Source organism: Lathamus discolor, chromosome 1 (assembly GCF_037157495.1).
Source record: "Lathamus discolor isolate bLatDis1 chromosome 1, bLatDis1.hap1, whole genome shotgun sequence".
Taxonomy (NCBI): domain Eukaryota; kingdom Metazoa; phylum Chordata; class Aves; order Psittaciformes; family Psittacidae; genus Lathamus; species Lathamus discolor.
Genome location: NC_088884.1, coordinates 159,470,373 through 159,495,593, shown reverse-complemented (window position 1 = coordinate 159,495,593; position 25,221 = coordinate 159,470,373). Strand labels below are relative to the sequence as shown.

Below are 25,221 nucleotides of genomic sequence, written 5' to 3'. Positions count from 1 at the left end.
TATAAGAGCTCCTCACAGGGAACTCATGATACATGAGGGAATTTCAGCCTCTTGCAGCTCTGCTGTCTCAGACTGATGGGGGCAGATTCGCTGCAGAAGCACAGTCCCAGAAAAGAACAATTGCTGGGCATGGAGGCAGGGATCCCCCCTCCAGTGTGGCTGGAGCCCTGGCCCTAACACCTGAAACCACTGATTCCTCCATGGAGCAGCTTCTGAGTGAACCTCAGGGCTGGTTTCATGGTGGCAAGTTTGAGATTGAAGGGTTGCCACAAGACTAAAATGAATTCCTATGGATGAATGACATGAATTCCCATTTCTGTCAGTTGTCACATTGGGTATGTGCCAGCTTAGTAAAGGAAAAGAAGCAGAACCCAAAGGAAGCTTAGGGAAGAACCACCTGCAGATCAAGCCAACACTGTGGATGAACCCCTGTCCTCAGGGAAGTGGTGGACACTGTTAAGATTTGACTGGACAGGGTGCTGGGACATCTGCACTAGGTCACGCTTTGCCAAGGAAAGTTGGACCAGATGACCCTTAAGGTCCCTTCCAACTGGGGATTCTGGGATTCTATGATTTGTTGTTTTGCATGTGAGCAAATGCTGCTTGTGGAAATGAGATTTGCCAGCTGTGAGACCCCTAATGAAAACCAGCATGGAGGAGAGATGGCTAGCTCTTGCCACTCCCATTGACAGGGATCCACCTGGATTGTGTGGCTCACACCCTATGTCTGTTGTGTTGGGAAGCTTTGGGGCGTGGAGAGGAATCCATCTCTTCCTATATATCCAAGAAGCCTATGGACACTACACCTTAGCTTTGCCCTTATATTGCTAGAACAAGGGGTAATGGGTTTAAACTTAAACAGGGGAAGTTCAGGTTGGGTATAAGGAAGCAGTTCTTTAAGGGTGGTGAGGTGCTGGAACAGGTTGGCCAGGGAAGTGGTGAATGCTCCATCCCTGGCGGTGTTCAAGGCCAGGTTGGATGAAGCCTTGTGTGGGATGGTTTAGTGTGAGGTGTCCCTGCCCATGGCAGGGGGGTTGGAACTGGATGATCTTAAGGTGCTTTCCAACCCAAACCATTCTGTGATAGGAGCAGTCTAGACTGGGCTGGCTTCGTGTCCTGCAGGGCTGAGGTGGTCCAGCCACCGCCCTCCCTTAAGGTGGGGGGATGTCAGTGGCTGGGGAGTCGGGGAGCATCTCCTCATATCTCCTCATCCCTCCTCCTCCCTCCTCCTCCCGCAGCGCCGAGCACCGGGGCGGGCAGGGGGAGAGGCGGCCGCGGGCCCTGCCCAATCTCCGCGGCCGGGCCCGGTTGCGCGTTGGCTGCCGGCGGCGGCGCCGCCAGTGAGGCTGCGCTGAGGCTGCGGGGCCGGATGGCCGAGCCGCCCGCCCCGCTCACTCGGGCGGCGGCCGGCGGCGGGCGAGGAGCCGGGGCGAGCCCTCCCCAGCGGGAGAGCCGAGCCCTGCGGCACGCAGCGCCATGGTCTCATGGATCATCTCCAGGCTCGTGGTGTGAGTAAGCTGCCGGCCGGCACCTGCATGCGTCTGTCTGCATGCATGTATGTATGCATGTATGCATGTATATGTATGTATGCATGTCTGTATGACCAAGCGCTGCCTGGTCCCGCTCACCCGCGCTATGAATACGCGGTGCTAGCGGCCGCTCGGCTAATTTTAGCCGGTTGTTGTTAGGGATGGGGCGCTCGGCTGCTTTTGGTGGGAGAAAATAGGTGGGCCAGGGGGTGTTTGCCAGCGTGGGGGCATTCCCAGGGGGAAAGCAAGGTGACGAGGGAGGAGGAGGAGGAGGAGGGGGGTGGTTGGTACCGCGCGGTGATGGAGGGGCTCGGGGTCGGGATGGAGGGGACCGAGCATCTGCGGGGGGCCATGGAGGTGGGTCTGGGCAGCGGCGCTTTGTTAGCGGGGCTCGGCGGGGGCTCGCGAGGGGGCGCGGGAGAGGCGCTGCGGGGTCTCCCCCCGCTGCCGCCTCCTCTCTTGTCTTGGGCAAAGAAACCCCCGAACCCGTTCTGCCCTCTTGGCACCTTGCTGCCGTCTCAGAACCCGGGCTCGGTTTCTCTCCAGCCTTTGGGGAGAAGCGTGTGGCTCTGCACTTGCCCCGCAGCCTTTCCCGTGGCTGTAGGAGGGAATGCCTGTAGAAATCCCTGGAAATTCTTCCCAGGCACTTGGGGACGATGGAGCGAGCTCGAGGTTTGTGTTCGTGTGCCGCACCTGAGAAGAGGTTCAGGGGGAGAGCAGCATTTCTAATGGCACTAGGGAAAATTCCCGGGGGAGGAGGGAGGGAGGTGAGGCTTAAGGTGGGGCAGCAGGATGGCTGCTCCGTCTCCATGCTGGAAGCGGGGCTGGTCAAGGTTAGTGCATTGAATCACATGAATCATTCGCCAGTTTCCTCTGCCCTGCTACATTGAAGTGCAGACCGAGGAGAACATGTGTTGTGCTCTTAAGTTATTGCAGAGGGGCTGCGAGGGCCTGTAGCTTTCTTTGTCTGAAAGCAGCATGGCATGATGTTGCACCAGCAGCATGGTTCCAGCAAGGCATTGTCAAGGTCTCCTGCCGTATGACATGAAACATCATAAAGAAAGCTCACCTTGGTCTAAGCGACGTCTCTGTATCACTAAGACATCAGGGGGCTGTCGGATATGAAGATCTGGGAGGGGTTCCGGAGTTGTATTTAGCCCCTGGAGGGGTATCATCTGGATTCAGCAGCAGTGTCACTGGGTTTGCACTTCAGTATGGGAAGGCACGTTAAATATTTCAGTGATTTAATTTGACCAGTGTAACTGTGCAATGGGAGATGTGTTGTCCAAGGCTGCTTTTCTTTCTTCTCTACTGGACTTATTTCCACTTTGAAACAACCTGTCATCACATAGCCCAGCTCATCCTCACCAACAAAGAAGTCTACACAGAGATAGTAGCTTAACTTCCTTGCTTTGACATGCAGGCACATATATGGGTGATTTCACCTAAGACCCATGAACAGGGTAAAAACTTGGTAGGGGCAGGACATGGAGCAGTTGATGTCTGCAGTCAGGAATCGGCTGAATGTAGAATCCTTCCTGTTCTCTTCAGCTTTATGTATGTAAATAGCATGTCAGTGTGAAATCACCTGTTTTGAGGGTGGTACCAGTTATTTGTTATGCTAGAAGTTTAAGAGCAAATAACATTTTGGATATGCGGTGTAAATATGAATCGTTTAGTAATCATAGCAATAATTGTAGATGAGGTTTTTGCAGGAAACCTAGAGCAAGCCAAACTGCATCCCCACTGTCTTTGCACTGCTGCTTAGTACCATAGAATCATCAAACGGTTTGGGCCGGAAGGACCTTAAAGCCCTACCACAGGCAAGGACACCTTCCACGAGAGCAGGTTGCTCCAGGCCCTGTCCAGCCTGGCCTTGAACACTGCCAGGGATGGGGCAGCCACAGCTTCTCTGGGCACCCTGTGCCAGCTTTCACAGGAAAGAGCTTTCCAGTGCTTGATCTCAACCTCCCCTCTGTCAGTTTAAAGCTCTGAGGGGACTCAGTCGGGCTTCAGCTTTCCTAACCTTTAAGAATGTTTTGCACCAGGAAGTGCTGGTTATGATCCCAGTAAGAAACATGGACTCTGTAGTGTATTGCTTGAAACTCCATTTCCTAGAGCTAACATTACATTGAAAAAGAGGAGAGTGTATATAATCTTACATCCCATCAGATGCTGGAAACCCTGATGAGACAAACAAAGGCAGGCAGGTGGTTTCTTGCTGGTGACCAGTGAGCTCCATACAGGCTCCTTCCTTACTATTAACCAACTGAGCTGGTCCTGCACCAGGGTGTATGTGCAGCGCAACAAGGCCAAGAAAGACAGCACAGACCTGCTCCCATTCAGGTTAACTCTTAGGTGCATCACTGAACTCCTTGAGTACTGTGGTCTTCACATTAGGATCATGACAAAGATTTAGCTTCTCTAATCCCATTTTGAGTCACTAGTCAATCCATCAGCGCAGATAGCTGTGCTCTAAGTACAGTGCCCAGCTGGTGGGCTTTTTTCCCCCCTGCTCACACTTATTTAGCTGCTTTTTCATCAAATCTTGTTAGCTGATAAGGATTATGGGGAATGTGGTTTGGTTTCGTCACACTGTGGATATTGCTTTATGCTCTTCTGCTGATCTCTATGGGGTTATGGCTGATATGACTCAGCTGATAGGAAGGGCTTTAAAGCAAAAGGCAAACCTTTGCTTTGGCTCTTGAGTGCTTTGTTGCTTCTGCTGTCTTGGGTTTGGTTCATACTGTCTCTGTCCTGGCACTTTCTATTACCAAAATGTTGCTGAAGGAGAGGAGTCTATGACCACTTCTCACCCACTTCAGCAGGAAGTCACTGCAAACCTCTTCCATCATTTCAGCTGTAGTGTTTGGGCCTTGTGTTCGTGCTGGAGTGCTGGCTGGTGCTGTGTTGCTGGGGACCCCCACTTCGGAGCAGCACCTTGCCCTGCCACAGCTGTGTGATAAAGTCAAAGACTTTATTATGCCAGGACCTGCACTTGGTACTGTACAAACCTGAAACAAGAAGATAATCCTGTCCCTGGATAGTTCTCCTTTAAGAGCTCAGTTCTCATCCTCCTGTGGTTCAGGGAGGTTTTTTCACTCACCTCAATGGCAGCAACATCAGGATGTTCTTTCTCTCATGGTAATAGGTTACAGGTGACTTTTCCACCAAGGGATGTCTCTGATCACTGTAATTATTGCATCAGGTTGAAGATTTCTTTGGTTCTTCTTTGGCTTTATTTGGTTTTGGAGTTATTTGTTGCTTGGTCTCTCCCAGTTACTGCAATTGGACCACATCCTTACTTGTGGGTTAATTACAGCCTCTTTTATCCATCATCTGTGAATACATCTCAGGGGACATCCTGGCACACCTGTATCTCAGTTTGCTCCTCTGGGAAGTGTAATGAAATGTGCTGAGTTCATCTTCCCTAGGACAGACCAGAAGGGACCAGTGGCATGTCCTGCCATCTGCAGTTCACTGTTGTTCATCCCAAAGGAGAGTCTTTCTTGCTTCAAGTGGTAGTGACCACTCTAGCAGAAGGACTTGGGATTTGTCTTCATTATTGGAGTCCAATTCATCTGCGGTGCACAGCACTGGCAGTCCTAGGTGGTTACTGATTTGCTGTACCTCTTGGCTGTTGTCTAAAAGCATTTTGAAGTTAAAGGTGGTATATATAGAGAATTATAGAATGGTTTGGGTTGGAAAGGATCTTAAGATCATCCAGTTCCAACCCCCCTGCCATGGGCAGGGACACCTCACACTAAACCATCCCACACAAGGCTTCATCCAACCTGGCCTTGAACACTGCCAGGGATGGAGCATTCACAGCTTCCCTGGGCAACCCATTCCAGTGCCTCACCACCCTCACAGTAAAGAACTTCCTCCTTATATCCAATCTAAACTTCCTCTCTTTCAGTTTGAGCCCATCACCCCTTGTTCTATCACTACAGTCCCTGATGAAGAGCCCCTCTCCAGTATCCTTGTCAATGCCGCCTATTGCATTTGCATGGAATTCCTGTTCTTTCCTCACAAACATGGAACTTGCTCTTTGTGCCTGGAGCAATGTAGAGCAGAAATAGAGATTTCGGCTCCAATTCTGACACTTCGGCACTGTGAAACCCTTTTCATCTGCAATGTGTGGCAGAGGAAGGAGATGTCAGTAGAAATGAGGCTGGATCAGACAGGTCATCAATAGTTGACATGATTCTGCGTGTCTTGGGCATTTGAATTCCTGCTGTGAGGAGCTTAGGAGTGCATTACAGATTACTACGGAATGGTTAAACATGGTGAAAACCCACAGCCTTAATGATGCTTTTTTGCCTGTATTTGTTTTCTTGTAAACTAAAACATCAGTAATGGCCTGTCTGATCTCCCATGGTTTGATGTAAAGTGGAGTGGCAGCCTCACTTATGAACATATCAGGGAATTCCCAGCCCTGTGTGGAAGTAACAGGGATTTACCAGAGGCATTCTTTCTTCTGGGTGCCACTGGGAGTGGGTAGGTCTGAGCAAAGCCAAAGAGGAACCAAGGAATTCTTTAACCTGATGAGTGAGATTTCTTTCGCCGTCACAATTTGTCAGCTTTCTCTTTCCTCTTTTCCATTCCAGAGAAACTTAGCACATCCTTCCTGCTCCTGTGTGTGTATGGGAAACCTGGAGAGATTCATGAATGAAAAAACCCACCCCAAAATCCATATACTAGGTACTATATGGTGGCAGAAAATAACTTGCATCCTCTTTCTCAGAGGCAGGCAGAGACAGGAGCTGCTCAAGCAGGTGAAGGCACAGCACAGCCCAGTGCTTTGGTGGTTGGAATGTCAGTGTTTCAGTTGTTACACACCACGTGTGTGAAGGTCCCTTTTCACAGTCTATGTTATTTGCTTGGTGCTGGCAGGTGATGTGAAGGATTCTGGTATTTATTGCTTTGTATGGAATGGCTTTAACCTGCCAGAGGGGAGACTGAGATGAGCTCTTAGGCAGAAGCTCTTCCCTGTGAGGGTGCTGAGGCGCTGGCACAGGGTGCCCAGAGAAACTGTGGCTGCCCCATCCCTGGCAGTGCTCAAGGCCAGGTTGGACACAGGGGCTTGGAGCAAGCTGCTCCAGTGGAAGGGGTCCCTGCCCATGGCAGGGGTTGGAACTGGATGAGCTTTAAGGTCCCTTCCAACCCAAACCATTCTATGAGCCGCAAGCGGTCTCTGTGGCTCCCAGCTCAGCACTCACCACGTGCATCCCTGCCTGTACAGCTCTGCCGAGGGGCAGGACCTGTTGGTGACAGCAAGTGACAGAGGCGCAGGTGTGACATTTGCTTTGCCCTTCGTGTGAAATGTGACCCTGGTGCTGGCACTGCAGGATAACGCTGCTGCTGCTCTGCCAGCCTGACCCAGATACTCCTGCTCAGGCACAGATGTGCTGGGAATGCTTCTAGCCCCAATGGGGAAGAGTTTCTGTGTGCACAGCACAGATGTTACTAGTCCTGGTTTGGTGAGGAAGGATGTTGTACCAAACTAGAAGCTGTGGGATATAGCTGAGGGACTTGGTCTTTACAGCTGCCCTAATACAGTGTTTTGCCCTTGTGGGGCTCTTTCCATTTCACTCTATTAAAGCACTTTGAAGCATTTATTTAGTGCTGTATTAGAATGATTTTGCTGCCATTGTACTGGTAAGGGCACTGAGGCACTGGGAGATTGAGTGACGTGTCCAGTATTCCACAGAAAACCTATATAACTGTATAACCTATAGATAACAGGAATATTTCCTCCAGGCTCCTTGATCAATAAATTAATGGAAGGGGATCTGAGCAAGGGAATTGGGCAATGTATTTGTGGTTCATTTTATGGATTTGTGGTTGATTAGATCAAAACTACGGACTTACATAGCTGCTACCTGAAATACTCAAACAACTGAAGGGTTAAATGCTCTGAATAGTGACTCATTCCCTTTCAGATCCTCAGTGCTCTTGTCAGTGTCACACAGAGCAGAATGCAACAGACAGATTGTCCAAGTCAGGCTCCCAAGTCAAGGAATTGCACTACTTAAAACTGGTAAATCTTAAGATATTAGGAAGGAATTCTTTACCATTGTGAGGGTGGGGAAGCCCTGGCAGTGTTCAAGGCCAGGTTGGATGGGCCTTGGAGCAACCTGGCTTTAAGGTCCCTTCCAACCCAAGCCATTCTATACTTCTATGATCCTTCCTCCTACTTCTTGAGCAGTTGCTTCTGAGTATTCAGGACTGCATTTGTCTTTTTGCTTCCATGCTTTCAGCAGACAGAGATGGTGTCTTGGGAACTTTCAGGCTAATCTTAAAGGTGGGTGAAGACTTAGGTGCTGCAGGAGTATTCATAGAATCATAGAACAGTTAGGGTTGAAGAGGACCTTAAGATCATCCAGTTCCAACCCCCCTGCCATGGGCAGGGGCACCTCACACCAAACCATCCCACCCAAGGCTCTGTCCAGCCTGGCCTTGAACACAGCCAGGGATGGGGCATTCACAACTTCCCTGGGCAACCCATTCCAGTGCCTCACCACCCTCACAGGAAAGAACTTCTTCCTTATCTCTAACCTGAACTTCCCCTGTTACGGTTTGAACCCATCACCCCTTGTCCTGTCACTACAGTACCTGACGAAGAGTCCCTCCCCAACATCCCTATAGCCCCCCTTCAGATACTGGAAGGCTGCTCTGAGGTCTCCACGCAGCCTTCTCTTCTCCAGGCTGAACAGCCCCAACTTCCTCAGCCTGTCTTCATACGGGAGGTGCTCCAGTCCCTGATCATCCTCGTGGCCTCCTCTGGACTTGTTCCAGCAGTTCCATGTCCTTTTTATGTTGAGGACACCAGAACTGCACACAATGCTCCAGGTGAGGTCTCACAAGAGCAGACTGTTGGCCAGTTTGGATTGCCATAGAACTTTTCATTGTCAACATTTCTTCCATGTCCATGTTAGGCAGCTAGGATCTGACTCTATTTCCTTTTGTTGATTTCAACACTTGACTGGGTTAGGGTCAGGGTCAGTCAGCACATTTCAGGTAGGTCTGGTGAGTTGAAACAGCTTAATGGAAGGATGCATCCTTGTAATGGGGCTTTTGGCAAGCAAAACACTTAGATGGCAAAATCTGACTTAAATCACCTGTGGTGTTGAAATTCATCACGTGCTGGTTTTTGTACAGGACGGCATCCTAGAATCACAGAATGCTTTGGGTTGGAAAGGACCTTAAGATCATCCAATTCCAAACTCCCTGCCATGGGCAGAGACACCTCACACCAGATCATGTCGTCCAAGGCTCTGTCCAACCTGTCCTTGAGCACTGCCAGGGATGGAGCACTCACCACTTCTCTGGGCAGCCTGTGCCAGCACCTCACCACCCTTGCAATACTTCCCCATGTCTCATAGTTCCATTCCATGTCCCCTACTTTCATTATTACTCTTATGCTCTTTAGATTGTAAACTCTTTTGGGCAGGAAATCTCATTTAGTATTCTTGATTTTGCAGCATGTCCTGGTTTCACTGGGGTAGAGTTAATTTCCTCCCTAGGCACCCTTGGCAATGGCATTTAGTCTGTAGCTGGTTCTCCTGAATTCTGTAGTAATATAGAAATAAATAATGTATGAATAAATGCAGCTCTGCCTCCTATGTGAATCATTTATGAGACTGATCCTGTGCTCCTTGGTAATTTCTTTGTGACACTGTGCCTGGGACAGTGTTCACATGCATGTCGTAGGAGAAGATTCCTGCTCTGAGGAGCTCTGAACTGAAACTGGTGAAATACAAGCAAACCAGATGGTGGGCACGGTGGTGAGAATGAGCAAGAAGCAGCCACAAAACGAAAGCTGTGTTTTATCTTGCCATGAGCACTATGTTTCTGAGGAGAAGGGTTGAGATAACAGGAGGGGGTTTGCCTCATCCTGCAGGCAGGACCTGGAGCAGCGTGTCAGGACTAGAAACATGGGTGGTGCTTTCCAAGCATCATCCTTTGATACGCACCTCAGGGCAGGCATGTTTCCTTAGTAGGGTACTCTGCTTTTTGTTCCTTGCAGATGCATTTTGCAGGATCTAGAAGGTGAGGACAAGGGATTTTAGTTTGATATGGATGATAAAGCAGTGACCTGTAGGCTGCCATGTAGCCAGAAGGGCAAGGATGCTGGGGAGGGACTCTTTGTTAGGGACTGTAGTGACAGGACAAGGGGTAATGGGTGAAAACTTAAACAGGGGAAGTTTAGATTGGAATTAAGGAGGAAATTCTTTCCTGTGAGGGTGGTGAGGCACTGGAATGGGTTGCCCAAGGAAGCTGTGAATGCTCCATGCCTGCCGGTGTTCAAGGCCAGGTTGGACAGAGCCTTGGGTGGGATGGTTTAGTGTGAGGTGCCCCTGCCCATGGCAGGGGGTTGGAACTGGATGATCTTAAGGTCCTTTCCAACCCAAACTATTCTGTGATTCTATGAGACTCAAGAGGGACAGAAGCTGGTTGTACAGTAAGTAGAACCAAAGAGCAGGGATTGTGTTTCAGAAGGGACACACATTTATATGGAGGCAGGGGATTAGGTGTCAGGTTGGAGACAGACACTTGGGAGCAACAGGGGGACAGCTGGGAGCACTGCCCTGCTGACACATTGCATAACAGTTGTTTCTTCAGATGCTGCCTCCTTGTTTGCTGTGCCCCTTCCTGCTCACACACTGAGTGCTGCTAAATAAAGACCAATTCCAAAGGAGGAGTCAATCCAACTGGTCGATAAAGCTGCAGTTTGCCTTCCCCCATTCTCTCTGATGTAGCCAACAGTCATCTTTTACTTTCCAAAATGGGCAATTTTACAGGGCAACAAAGCCAGTATTGTTGAACCTGTTTGTGAGGAGCTAGAAAGAATGTCCCTCCTGTTTGTCCGGGATTTTGTGCCTTTTTGGTTGTAGGCAACGTGTGTCGCCTGCCTTTGAGTCTACCAAGCAAGTCAGTGCTATCAGCATCAACAGTTGCAGCTCCTGCTCAAGGAGCTGTTGAGTTCATGCTGTTGCTTCCTTTCATTCAGCTCAGTTGAGCTCATTTGTTCTATCTCTTGTTTCCAGCCTCTAAGTGCTTTTAGAGGAAAGCCAAAACTCGATAGACATTTCTTGCCTCATGTTCTAGAGGGAGGCTTATGACAAATAACTCATATGAGGGAGGAGGAAGAGACTTGTGCTGCAGATTCCATATGGGAATGCCAAGAGCCTGGATTCAGCAGCGCTGCAGAGTCCCTGTGGGTAGAGGGCAAGTTGGTTATTCTTTCTGAATGTGATACCTGTAAAATAGGCTTGAGTGGTAACTTCTGTCCATATAAGCTGTCAGTTCTGCTTCACATGGGATACACCTTGCTGTGGGCATGAGGCACACTCTCTGCAGTAGAATTTGGCACTGGAAATATGAATTGAGAGCTGAGATTTCCAACCCAGCGTTAGAAAGCCTTGGGATGCTGTGGGATGTTTTGTGTAGGGATGGCTTTTCTTATGGCAGAGCAATCCTGACTGGAGGAGTAAAACCAGGGATCTTCGATGATATTTCATGAGGAAAAGCGCTCTAGGGAGGAGAGATGGGAAGCACTTGGTCAAGACTAAGAGCAGAGCAATCACAGGAAGGCAACCTTCTCCTGTCATCCAACAATTCATGGGCTACCCTTGTCCTGATGTCTGCAGCCCAAATGCTCTCGTACTTGGTATGAGCGTGTGGGCAGAATCACAGAATAGTTAGGGTTGGAAAGGACCTGAAGATCAACCAGTTCCAACCCCCCTGCCACGGCCAGGGACACCTCACACCAAACCATGTCACCCAAGGCTCTGTCCAACCTGGCCTTGAACACCGCCAGGGATGGAGCACTCACAACTTCCCTTGGGCAACCCATTCCAGTGCCTCACCACCCTCACAGTAAAGAATTTCCTCCTTATATCCGATCTAAACTTCCCCTGTTTAAGTTTGAACCCGTTAGCCCTTGTCCTGTCACTACAGTCCCTAACGAATGGTCCCTCCCCAGCATCCCTATAGGCCCCCTTCAGGTACTGGAAGGCTGCTGGAAGATGCAGAGCATGTCACCCAGGCTGCAGGTCAAACAGCCATAGTGATAAGGTTGCTGTTCTGCCTCAGGCAGTTCCCACTGGGCTGCTATGGGCCATGCTCTGCCTTGGACCCCTTCATGGGCAAGCAATTTGAGCCTCTTAGGCCTCATCCTGCTCATTGAAAGGGTTTTGCTTGTCCTGCTGCTTCTTGTGCTGGGGACTTGGGAAGCCGTCTGTTTGTGCAGGTCTAAACTTAGCCCTTTGAGCCACCCGTATTATGTGACCCACAACAAACTGTCCCCAGTGTTAGATCAGCCTGAATAACACCATCTGGCTCCTAAAATCTACCTGCAGAATTCATGGTGACACTTGAAGGAGAAAGATGGAGGCTGGAGCTGCCCGGAGGCTGAAAGGCTTTAGGTTTAGTGATGTATTTCAAGGGAAAAGACTGGGATGATAATGGGCACAGGTACTGAATGGGACTTTCTGCCTTCTGGATGATCCATGTAGGTGTGAGTTGAAGCACATTGGCAGGGCAGCTTAGAGGCTGTTTGCATCTTCCCTGTTTTGCAGCTGAACAAAGGATCCCACTTCCCAGGTTTGTTGTTTTCACTCTGCTTATGAGGATTTTGGCCAAACCAGAAAGATGCTGCTATTTAGAAAGAACATGAAGAATTAAATGGAGATCCTCTGGGGAATACACCCCATAAGGTTGCATTTGTTGAATTAAGTAGAACATAAAAATTTCCATGGCAACACACTCTGCTGTCCTATATACAGAAAAGGTCTTTCTTGTAGGATCAAATAGAGAGAGGAAGCTGTTACTTAAAACAGATACCTTAAACCCACAGTGAACTAAGAGGAAATAGCATCCTGCATAGATGATGGAGGATTTTCTCCTGCTTGTCATATTGTGCTGACCTCTTTTCATAGCTGTCAGGATGCTGTCACTCAAACCAGCCCCCTGCTGACTCTAATGATTTAGGGAGAAACTGTGATCTAATAATCCCTTCTCAGGGATTCTCTCTTTTGGATATATCCATAGATGTATGGAGACATAACTGTCATGAATCTCATCACTATGGTAGTTTTTAGTAGGCCTACCAGAATCTCTGTTTTATTGCCTATACCTGTGTCTGTGCTTGTAGTCTCCCATCTCACTTGGTCTCATTAGACGAAGCTGGTTTCATCAGTATTTGGATACATTTTGAGATAGATCCTTGTATATGGTGTATAAATGGTATATACATATATTTTGTATATGGGGTGTTGTGTCACAGCGGGCTGTCAGATGAGGACCGGTAATGATGGTTCAGCGCCTGAAGTAACCACACATTCACTTAGAAGATTTGGAGGTTCTTAGATCCAACAGGAATTGCACCAACTTTTCTCCTTTCACCTAGCAATCAAATCATAGAAGCACAGAATGGTTTGGGTTGGAAAGGACCTTAAGATTATCCAGTTCCAACCCCCTGCCATGGGCAGGGACACCTCACACTAGACCACGACACCCAAGGCTCTGTCCAACCTGGCCTTGAACACTGCCAGGGATGAAGCATTCACAACTTCCTTGGGCAACCCATTCCAGTGGCTCAGTGACAAGTGCATCATTTATAGGCTCAAGAAAGCCTTACAGGCACATGAGCAGAGGCACAGAATCCTTGTGAAATGAAATAATCCAAATGGAGAAGATGGAATTCAGTAGACAAATTCTGGATGTAACCTTCTAACAACAACCCCACAATAGATGAGAGGGGGAACAGAGTTCAGATGTGGCATCACTGCAGCTTCTCTGTTGTGTCTGTGGAAGTGGGCTGAGTGATGCACTGCTCAATTTTAACAAGAACTACCACAAAGAGTTCTCAGTCCTGGCTTGTGGTGAACCTGACGGATCAAGGGTGGATGTTCTGCAGACAGAGGGAATGAATGGCTGGAAAATGCTGCTTCAGTGCAAACCTCAATCATTTTCTTATCCCTAAGGCAATACCAGGGCTTCAAGTTGTGTTGACTGCTGCAGCCCTGCTGAAGTCAGTGCTGTAAATTACCCAGGTCACAACAACAAGGTTGCGTTTGCAGCTCAGAACATTGAGGACCTTCTAGAAGGTGCCAGCTGGATCCTAGAAAACTGAATTATAGGCCAGAAATTGGCCAGTTCGGGATAACAGAGAACTTCTGTTCCTTAGGAGCCTGAAGTTAAAGTGTCTTTAGGTGGGGACAGATGGAGGATAGAGGCTCCCAAGGACATGATTCTGTCAGGACAGTTGTTTTATCCTTTCTTTCATTTTAGTGTGGGGAATTCAATCACTAGGTTGGAATCAGGCTTTACCTGCACTTCAGCAGCCAGAGCCAATCATATGGGCTGTCCCGAAGTCCGTAATGAAGATATCATAGAATCCCAGACTGGTTTGTGTTGGAAGGGACCTTAAAGCTCATCCAGTTCCAACCCCTGCCACAGGCAGGGACACCTTCCACTGGAGCAGCTTGCTCCAAGCCCCTGTGTCCAACCTGGCCTTGAACACTGCCAGGGATGGGGCAGCCACAGCTTCTCTGGGCACCCTGTGCCAGCGCCTCAGCACCCTCACAGGGAAGAGCTTCTGCCTAAGAGCTCATCTCAGTCTCCCCTCGGGCAGGTTCAGCCATTCCCCTTGGCCTGTCCCTACAGGCCCTTGTCCCAGGCCCCTCTCCAGGTTTCTTGTGGTCCCTTTAGGCACTGGAGCTGCCCTAAGGTCTCTCCAAAGCCTTCTCTTCTCCAGCTGAACAAACCTAACCCTCTGCCTGTTTCTTACCCCAGATCTGGAGCTCTCTGTTGAGCTTCACTATTGAGCTTTTCTCTAATAAGGGTTAATACTCTCTGAAGGGTGAGGATGAAGGGCACGACTGCCTTCTCTTTAGGTTCAGCCCAAAGAATCCTAATGCCTTATTGCAGACCACTCAAGCACATATATTTTAAAAGCTCCTTTAATCATGCCTGACAGGAACAAACTCTGTCATCTCTCATGCTTCATCTCTGTAACCTCATGTGAAGGTGTGTTACAGAGCAGCATGCTAGCTAACCACAGCCTGCTGCTATTAGCCAGCATCCCTGATCCTGGCTGTCTAAAACCAGTGCTGCTTTCCTGGCTTTCCAGACCTGGGAATCCCAAGGGCTCGCTGACAGCCATTTCCAGCACCCAGGGGGATGTGACATACGTGATTGGTGATGCAGACCCTATGGATATGTGACATACGTGATTGGTGATGCAGACCCTATGGATATGTGACATACGTGATTGGTGATCCAGACCCTATGGATACGTGACATACGTGATTGGTGATGCAGACCCTATGGATATGTGACATACGTGATTGGTGATGCAGACCCTATACAGACTATTCCTGGATCAGTGCAGGGTGAGCAGGGCTGGGTAAGAGGCTGCATACAGCCAGAGTGAAAGACCCTGCCTGCCCTCCGTGAGGCAGGACATGCATTTTAAGTACATAGATGCTATGCCAGATTTTGCACGGTGCTTAAACCTAAACTGTCTGCTTAGTGTCTCGATTCATAGTTAATGTCATGTAAATCCACTCTGTAAAATCCCTCTCCGCAGCCAGGATTTACTTACAGATGAGGTATTTTTCCTCTCTTTGCTATAGTGTGTTCTGAGGTGTTTGCGCTCAGATGTGCGCTCAGGCCACTGGCATGGCTCAGCATTCTTTTCCAATTCCCATTCTGCTGAGGTCTGCAGATACTTGGCTGTAACAAATCAGGTCCCTGTTCAAACACTATTGTGGTTTAGGTATGTTCTCGCAGCCAAGAAACCTCACTCTGGGCAGTGAGTCCATCACGGAGCGCAGTCTGTGAGGACCCAGCTCTCAAGGCACCTTTTATATCCAGCTCCATGCTGTATTTGAGACAATTAACCATTTCAGTTCAGAACAGCAAGGCTTTGTTTCTGGAGAGTGGCATTTGTAACACTCTCATCCTTCTGTGTGAATCCTCTTGCCTGGGAAGGAGCACAAACGCTGGCCTGTGGCATTTCAACCAGCAGTATCACAATGAATAAGAAGTGATGGCAACGCATACATAAGATAGCAGGCAGTGTGGGTGTTCCCACAAAAAGCACAAGCTGCCTTCTCAAGGAGCTGCTTGCTTAGAAATCGCTGTAACTTGGAAGCAGGGACTCTCTTTCCCTTTGCTTTCCCCTTGAGTTACATCTGTGAAGCCTCCATCTGGCTCCTAAGCCTCAGTTTATCTTTCATTCTATATACTGAGTAGCTACCAGCTGCAAGGTGTATGTGTGTAAGACAAGGTGAGAAGGGAAAAGAGGTGAAGTCCCTAAGCCAAAAAGAAAGAGGCAAAGCCTTTACTGTTCTGCACTGTGCAATGCTCAGGCTTTTTATCCATGCCTGAAACAAAGAGGTCTTCCTCATGGTGTAAGAATGGAGCTCTGCCTGTGTCACAGGCTTTGATCTGAACACGTTGGTGCTTGGGGAAATGCAGAAGAGAATGGCGTGCCTTATCCCTTTTACACTGTAATGCTCTCAGCCAAAGCCTGCCATCCAAAAAGATAAGAGAAGTCTGGGAGAGATCAAAATGGAATGCAGATGGGAACATGACATTTTCTGTCAGAATAGAGGTTGAGTATCTGCATGGCAATACTGCTGTTAAGAGGCATTAAAAACACCCCTGAATCAAGCCCCTTCACCAATTGAGAGCCTGGGGTTTAAATCCCAACCTTTATAGCATGCGCATATATATACACACGTATATATGTGCATCAGATTTTGTACTCTGGGCCTGCCGATTGTTTGTCTGCTCCTCCCTGAGAACCCATTTATCCTGAGGATCTATTTTGAACAGAGATGTTCCTCTGATCGCTTTCAGGCCATCACCTGATGAGATGAGATGAACAAATGTGAGAACTGGCAGTCTTGTGATGCTGTGCTCACAGGGTGAGATCATCTAAGTGCAAGGATGGAGGTGATAAAGGCTGGCACAGAACATAACCTGGGACTGTGACTTCTGTTTCCAGATCTCACATTGAGCTGGGACCAAACTGCTGCTTTCCAGTGGTGAAAACCAGTTAATTCCCAGCATGGTCAATGGAACCTGTAGCGATCCATCATCTCTGAAAGCAGCCTTTTGCCTCAGGCTCCGGTAAAGGATTTTACCCTAGGAATATCTCTATCCAAAGCGTATGATTTCCAGTTCATGTTGTGAAGCTCTCAGTAGGAAGTGCTGTACAGTGAGATGCTTCACTAAGTATCTGCCCTTGCTAGTAAGTCTCTCCTTCACTATAGGTAACAGCTGGTTGTTCAAATCTGTAATGCAGATGGGTAGTAGCAGTGCTATGAGAATTGGTGGAAGGTAAAAGAGACCCCTTCCTCTGCCTTATCTACAGTTAAAGACCCAAGGTTTGCTTACTCAAACACTAATGGGGCTGAAATCTGCAGTCTTGGTGTGACAGGAAAGCATTTCACCTGTGAAAGTTCAGGGAGAAGCTATTAAAAAAGAAATCAATGTTGGTTAAGAACTATAAAGCCTGGAGATACCTAATGGGGTAAAATGATTTGGGAGGAGCAGGGAAGTAATTGTCTTTTGGTAGCAGAAGTATGTTCAGCTGTGGGATGACTCGTGATGTAGGAAGGTTGAATAGCTGCGAAGAGATTCCAGAGTTCAGGAGAGAAGCCTTGCATTTTAAGAAACATCCCAGAGTGCTGAGGAAATGACTGAACTCCGCTGTTTCTATCTTGCTATGCGTTTGTACATCCATACTCTTAATGGAGTAGAGCCAAAGAGAGTTTAGAACCCTGTGTGCAGACTGCACGGGTTATATCTGTCACGTGCACCTGCAGAGTGAATGGCAAGTCAGAAGCTTTTAATTTGGGCTGTGGTTCTGGGCAACTTGCAAGTTCCTAAGGGAATGGCATGGATTTGAGAGGCTCTGCGGCTGCATCTCCTCCTGGGAGTATCTTACTACACCCACACTGCTGCTGGTATGCCCCAAGCCAGAAAGAGGGACGCTGTCCTGCCCAACCCCACAAGTTAAAGGCACAGCAGATGCAGCTTTTGCACATCAGTGCTGCATGATGGATGTCCAACCAGGGCAATGCTCAGCTGGGCTCGCAAGAAACCAGTCTCTACAATGGGGATAGGAAAACTCAGCTATTACCCAAAGGCTTGGGGAGAATTGATGGAGGATGGTAAGAGACAGGAGCTGGTCTTTGTGCCTCGGGTCCTGCTCTGCACTCAGTTATAGGCCTGGAAAGCCTCTTAGAATTAGTGGGTCAGAGAAATGAAAGCTTCCTGAATCCTGGAGCGGGTATTTCACACAGGTGAACCCTTGGAAAGTGCTGAATGTGACTGTTCTTAGAATGTGTTTCATTTACTCTTTATTTAACCTGAAAATTCAATTCTCCAGCTTCTAAAGGATGAATTTAGGTGGTGGGGTGGAGATTGTCGTTTAAGGAAGCCCTTTCAAGAAGCTGTAGCTCCATTAAGGCTTCGCAGCCTCTGATCCTTATAGAAATGATCATAGCATGACTATTAGGCATGTGTAGGGTCATTGCCTGTCTCTGGGAGGGTCCCAGCAGCAGCAAGGCAGTGTCATCGTAGCTTGGCTCCAGCCCCAAGGGCTGTGGTGTTTGGCACAGGAGTAAATAAGCTGATAACGACCTCCCGACTGGTGGCTTTGTGTAATGATAGATCATGCATTACCATAAAGCCATTGTGTTTCACAGCAGTGCTGCTCAGTTAATGACACAAAGCCTGACACCCTGGGTATGTGCCTGTAGAGATAAGGGGAACGGAGCTGTTCTACCAGCTCACCAAAAGTGACTAAGAGAATAAAAGCAATAGGTGTTTGCAAGTGTCTCCTCTCCCTAACCCCATCTTTTAAAGCTCTCTGCTAGTGGCAGGCTGGTCCACGTTCAATCCCAGAGTTAAGACGATGTGGTGCTGTTTTTCACATACTTCCCTTGGGGGTCAAGTTCTGTTTCACAAAGGTTTGTTCTACCGCAACAGCTCGCTCAGGGAGGCTAAAAGAGCATCTTCAGGGGGCTGCTGTAGAGTGACATCTGTTATTGTCACACCAGCACCCTGGTTTAGCTCCTTGGGGACAGCACCGCTTGCAAAGGAAAGGCTGTGATGTGGCTGAGCAAGAAGGTTCTCCGAGCAGCATGGAAAAGTCTCCTCATTGGTCAAGGAGTGGGACCCTGGATGCTCTGGACCCTCAATATAGGACTGATTTAGAAACAGGGTTGGCCAGAAGTTTGGGGAAAGTGATTGTTCCCCTCTGTTTGGCAAGTGTAAGGGAGTTTCTAGCTGGGTTACGTGTCCCATTTGGGTCTCTCTAGTAGAAAGAGGGCACCAGGAAAGTGCAGTGAGTCCAGTGGAAGGGGACTGGAGCACAGAGTGCATCAGGAGAGGTGAGTGGGATGTGTTTGTTCAGCCTGAACAAGAGCCGGTGAAGGGCAGATCTTACTGCTTTCAGAAACGGGATGGGTTGTTACAGAGAGGTAGAGCCTGGCTTTTTGTGGAGGTGCCCATGGAAAAGTGAGAGCAATGGAAACGAGTTGTAGAAAAGGGAATATTTTTTAGATATAAGGAAAGAATTCTTCAAAGTCAGGGTAAGCAAATATGGCACAAGGCTCCAGAGATGGATATGCTGCAAACTTGACTGTACAGGACTGGTATAAACTCCAAGTTGTTTCGGATGAAAGATTGTAGAGATCTCTTCCTAGCTAAATTGGTCTATGATTCGAGTCTAAAGGACACATTTCTATTTCTCACCTTTGCCATTCTTTCACTCGAACAGTAGAATTCTAAATGCTGTCACGTGGGTTTTGCTCTTTCTCTTCTCAAACGGGGCAGTGTGGGGAAGAAAGGCGTTGGCAATAGTTTGGGCTTTCTTAATGTCTAAACTGCTGTTTGTTGATAAGGGAGAAAATGGGCTGACAGTTTACATCTGAAGAAGTTCTCTTGCTCTCCACTAAGCACTATTGATGAAGTTCCTTGATAGCGCAGAAGCTAAAGTGTTGGGCTGTCCTAATATACAAACCAATATAGGCTGTCCCCTGTAGTCAGCGGATTCAGTAGACATGTTGCATCCTGTGGACTGGTATGTGAAGGAGGAGGATGTCATGGGACAGCCCCAAGAGGTGTCAGACCAGGCTATTCTTTAGGCTCCCCTACCTGCTGGGTTTTATCACTTACCCCAACCCTGTGATTTAACATTAACCACTAAATGTTCCGGTTTCTTCTTATTAATTCTAATTAGAGGCAAATAATCTTGCTGGTGGTTGAAGCTGCATTCAGAGGAGTAGCCAGAAGCTCTGGCTGATTATTCATTAGTGATCTGTGGCTGCAGCACAGCCTTGTCTCCTGGTTTCCTCTCCATTATGTCTAGGGTAGGCTGGAGGCTGCTCTGTATCAGTTCAGCTCCAGCTGGAGATCTCCCCCTCCCGTTTATCTCAGCTGTACCATGTGTTTCATTAAGATACCCTTACATATAAAATAGAAGGATTAAAAAGGATGCGAGAAATGACCCTGGGGGAAAGAACTCGATTAAAGTCACATTAGAAATCCTTGTTTAATGCATAGGAGAAAAAAATAGAAGTCTTTTTCAAGCTGTATGACTGTATCTTTACTTCTTAGACAGAAATTATGCAGATCCCAGTAAAAAGCAGGTGTTCAGAGCCTCCCTGAAATGAAGAAATAGCAGCCTGTGTCTGTGGGCCATAAAGAGAAGGTGGTTTGCACAGCCCATGAACGCCCTGCAATGTCACAGCTGATATATATAGCATGTGACATTCTGATACCCTGATTAACCAAGCAGTGAGATGGTCTGAATACTCTGAAATCACCTGTAGAATCATCTTGCCTTAGGTTTCCTGTGCTCTTGCTTTCAAACTGGGTGCTATTCATGTCTGATATGAGCTTCCTGTAGCATTTCACCTGGGTCTGAGCGGTCTTATCATTGAAATTAGACTTAAGACACTAATGAAATAGAAATCAGTGCAAGTGCAATCAGCTTTGATACTCAAGTCATTAATATTTATATTGCACTTTGAAATCCTTCTCTGAAATGTGGTATTGAGATGTTTCCAAGGTGGGTGTGAGGTTTGTTGGTTGTTTTTTTTACTTAGCTGAGAGTTAGGTACCAGCTCTGAAACACAGAGCTTGTGATTCAGTTGGGTCCCATGTGGTTTCAATGCGGCTGCTCTTCCCAGGTGTTTGGTCTTCTGGTTTTCCCTGTTAATGTTCCACAGTCACATGGAATACAAGAATGGTTTGGGTTGGAAGGGACCTTAAAGCTCATCCAGTTCCAAGCCCCTGCCATGGGCAGGGACACCTTCCACTAGAGCAGCTTGCTCCAAGCCCCAGCGGTGTAAGCAGTTGAGGTCACTTACTGATGGAAGGACTTATGCTGGTTATTAGAATCATAGAATCATAGAATAGTTCGGGTTGGAAAGGACCTCAAGATCATCCAGTTCCAACCCCCCTGCCATGGACAGGGACACCTCACACTAAACCATCCCACACAAGGCTTCATCCAACCTGGCCTTGAACACCGCCAGGGATGGAGCATTCACAGCCTCCCTGGGCAACCCATTCCAGTGCCTCACCACCCTAACAGGAAAGAATTTCCTCCTTATATCCAATCTAAACTTCCCCTGTTTAAGTTTGAACCCGTTACCCCTTGTCCTGTCACTACAGTCCCTGACGAAGAGTCCCTCCCCAGCATCCCTATAGGCCCCCTTCAGGTACTGGAAGGCTGCTCTGAGGTCCCCACGCAGCCTTCTCTTCTCCAGGCTGAACAGCCCCAACTTCCTCAGCCTGTCTTCATATGGGAGGTGCTCCAGTCCCCGGATCATCCTCGTGGCCTCCTCTGGACTTGTTCCAGCAGTTCCATGTCCTTTTTATGTTGAGGACACCAGAACTGCACACAATGCTCCAGGTGAGGTCTCACAAGAGCAGAGTAGAGGGGCAGGATCACCTCCTTCGACCTGCTGGTCACGCTCCTTTTGATGCAGCCCAGTATACAGTTGGCTTTCTGGGCTGCGAGTGCACACTGCAGCCGGCTCATGTTCATTTTCTCATTGTTCATTTACTAGCAGCGTCCGGACAGTAGTAAGGTTTCTCCTCAGGCTGTTTCGCACCACGATGGCCATGACCATGCCTGACAGCTCTTCCTATACCAAACTGCTCTCCTTGCCTACTGTAGAGATCTAACCAAGGTTTTCATCCTCTACCAAGAGTTTTGGTGATCTCTGAGACCTGGCGCTACTCAGAGCAGCTTTAGGACTGCTTGATCTGTTTCTGTGCATTGAACCATTGGTAGCCCAAGGGGAAGGCAACATTTTACATGGGTTTAGCTGAATATTTGGTCCAAAAAGGACCAAATTGATTTTTGAATTACATCAGTGAGCTAAAATACCCTTTGTACTTAGTTAAGCACTTCTGGTAATATTCTGTCCCTGGGAAGTAACATTACTCCAAGGAGCTCGTGTTGCAGTTAATTTGGATGAGTTATAATTTGATTTGATTTGTTATTTCTGTTCTCTGTCCCATGAGCACAACACTAGAAGTCTAAATCCCTTGTGCAGTGAGGAACAGACAAATAAGAGCTTTTGTCTTTCTCACCACCTCCTCAGACAGTGGTGGCACTTCTGGTTTGGTGGTGAAAGTCTGAACTGAGCTCTTGGATACGCGGAATGTAGGATTATGCTTGAAATTGGCATTTCTGTAGGTGTTTAAGCTTCCTAAATGTTCATTCAGAGAGCACCAGTTAAAATCACTCCAAAATCGTATTTGCAGCCTGATCTTTGTGGTTTTGTGTGAAAATAAAGCACAAAACAGCTTTGTTGCTATGCAATCCATACTTGATACCTTTTTTTAACCTAGAAATGAGTTTGGCTGGGTTATATGTCTCTTTCTGTTCCTTTTTGTATCATGAGCCTGCCATAAATCTGTAGGCTAACTCACAATACAGATCTTTACCCATCTGTCATCTCTGGAATATAATGTCAGCACTGCTAAAAAAGCCTTTTTCCACATAAACATCCCCCTCTCCAGAGTCAGGAAAAGCAGCCCTTCCCATCTAAACCATACCATTTTGTTTTCAAATTGCCATTTATTTGGCTTGGAAAAGGCCAGGGCTCTCAAAGCAGGAACTGGAGAGGGAAAACCTCAGGGACACGCACAGATGCTAAGCCTTTTTGGAGCTGTGAAGCTGGGTGAAGGTCTGACCCGGTCACATAGCTGGGAATGTTTTCTCCTCTAAAAGGCCCAGATTCGATTGCCCTCAGCATCACACTGTGATGAATTATTTCTGCTCGCCTGAAAGGGTCTAATGAAGCAGTGGGAGAAGGCTCAGTGCCCAGGACCGCTTTCTCCTGCGGGTCCTGCTGAGCCAAAGCATGGAGAGGGGAGGAGCAGCAGCAGGGCAAATACCTCTGATGGGGCCCATGAAACATTATCTTTTGCAGGCAGCTGCTCAGAGCCTCATGGTGTTCCTATCAACATAGAGCTCCTCACCCATGGCTTGGGGCCGCACGCCAGCAATACATGCTCTCCATGTAGACACATAGCCTCAAGGGCAACCAAACTCATCATGAGCCCACCTCCACTGGGCCAGGCAGCGTGCAGTAGAACAGACTGGCTTCGTAAAGCCATCTACCTGCAATAAATCTGCTTCCTAAAATAGCTGCAGGGCTGTGGGGTATTTTTATAACAGCTACACAGGCCTTTTATGAAGGACTGTAAAGAAAACTTTGAGGCATTAGCTTGAGTGTAAACTGGTGCAGTTCTGCCTGGCTTTGAAGACAGCCGGGAACAATAACCCCGGGAAGGGTGAAGTACCTGCTTCACCTTGCTTGAGCTTTAAATATGGTACTTAAGGGTGTCAGTGCAAATATCAACACTGGGACCCTTCACTGCTGGTAGCTTTAGCAGGAATGTGAGGTTTTAGCAGTCATCATGTGCGTTACCTTAATGTTTTACAAGGGCTCTCCATCAGTAGTGTTGCTATTTTAGCATTTCTTGTCTTGTGCCTCCAACAAGAAGGGGGGAAAAGGAGCTCACGTTTACCTTCAGTACACAAGTCTGGATGTAGGATCTCAATGCGCGTAATGGTTGTGTGATAGCTCCAGGCTGGTCAAGGCCGCTTCCTCCACCCGACCCCCTCTCCATGTCTCTTCGCCTCTCTGCCTGGCCATCTTCCAGCCCCTGTGAGGAGTGCCCTGGTCCCAATGGGAGAGGAACGTGTGCTGCTTTGGGAAGATCCGGACTGTTTCAATTAGCAGCATTAAGGACAGCCCTTGCTCTTGGTATTTCTGCTGGAATGAGAGTCAGGCATCCCTTTAGTCCACAGTTACTCCAAGAGCAGTGATCAGGTTTTGCCAGCCTTTAGGTCACATTAACCAAGACCAAGTGTTCAGTTTGCTTCTGTAGTCCGGTCTGTCTCGAGGGTGTCAGGACCCAGCCCCTTCCTTGGGGGGTGTTTTTGTCACTGAGGCACCATGTGCTGTTGGTATCCTCAGTGTATCAGGCTGGCATGGTGGGTACCCACATCTCCTGGCTCCCAGCATGGGGATGGTGTCAGCAGTCATCCTGAGGGTGAACAAGCAAATCCTAAATAGCAGGACCTATTCTGCTGCAAAATGACCACAAAGAATCCTCAGGAGCCATCCCCAGGGAATACCAGCCCGGAGCCCCCTCTGCAGCTGGTGCTTCCTCCACCCCATTCCCTTCTTGGATATCAGGCATTTGACCTGTCAAAGGGCTCACGTTAACCCTACCCCTGACCTTGTGCACTGCTTCTTTTCCCAACCCAGCTGCTGGGTTTAAACTGGGAACCTTTGGTGCAGATTAAGTGCTGTTTGTATTTAATCTGTGGCACTGTGTGAGCATTAATTAGGATTGCTGATAAGGAATGCAAACCTATTGGCACCCTCCTTGGTGGCGTCAGTGAGGAATGCTGGCATGGTGACAGCTCAGCTGCTGCTGAAGCACGCAATGGCCAGTGAGCATGTTGAGGAAATAGGCAATATTTCAGTGATTCCTAAATGCATCCATCCCTGCGAGCAGGAATTTGCCATCTTGGCTGCTGTGCGCCAATGATATGGAAATATTAGTTTATTGATGGGGAAAACAAGGGCTGTTCTCTTCTTGTTGTGGTACTGTGATATTGGGGCAGCCCAAACACTGCTGGTGGCATGGTAACTACATGAACAGAACTTGGAGGGTCTGGGATGTGGTCGGCACGTTTGGAACAGTGGATTACCGGCCAGAAAGCACCTGTGTGGTTAAAAATACTCAAGAGAATGGCTATGCACTTGTGGAGGTAACCTGAGTCCTGAGAACCGCTGAGAGTCCCTCATTGGTTTCAGTGCCTGCTGTGTGGAATGTGAGAGAGAATTTTACAGGGAAGTGGCTGCAGGACCGGGGCTCTCATGAGGAAAAGAGCATCACCAAATCATCAGAGCTCCAGGTGTCAAATGGGACCCTCCCAGGTCCTGGTGGCAGCTCTGATGCTGATCCTCAGGCTAGCACCTAGGTATTGATAGGAATAGTGTCATATTGGGTTTGTTCAGCCTGGAGAAGACTCCTTAAGGGGAGACCTTAGAGCAGCTCCAGTGCCTAAAGGGGCTGCAGGAAACCTGGAGAGGGGCTTGGGACAAGGGCCTGTAGGGCCAGG

The 25,221-nt window shown here is 48.3% G+C and overlaps 1 protein-coding gene across 3 annotated transcripts in view; it reads left to right on the top strand.

The window, feature by feature from the left end:
* The first annotated feature begins 1,335 nt into the window (after positions 1-1,335).
* The window catches only part of REEP1 (receptor accessory protein 1), a 69,137-nt gene continuing 45,251 nt past the window's right edge, over positions 1,336-25,221 (top strand). For all 3 annotated transcript variants that reach the window (XM_065661498.1, XM_065661506.1, XM_065661486.1), the window contains exon 1: positions 1,336-1,555. In XM_065661498.1, coding sequence (XP_065517570.1) covers positions 1,485-1,555 — 71 coding nt within the window. In that variant the 5' untranslated portion in view covers positions 1,336-1,484. The remainder of the gene's footprint in view (positions 1,556-25,221) is intronic.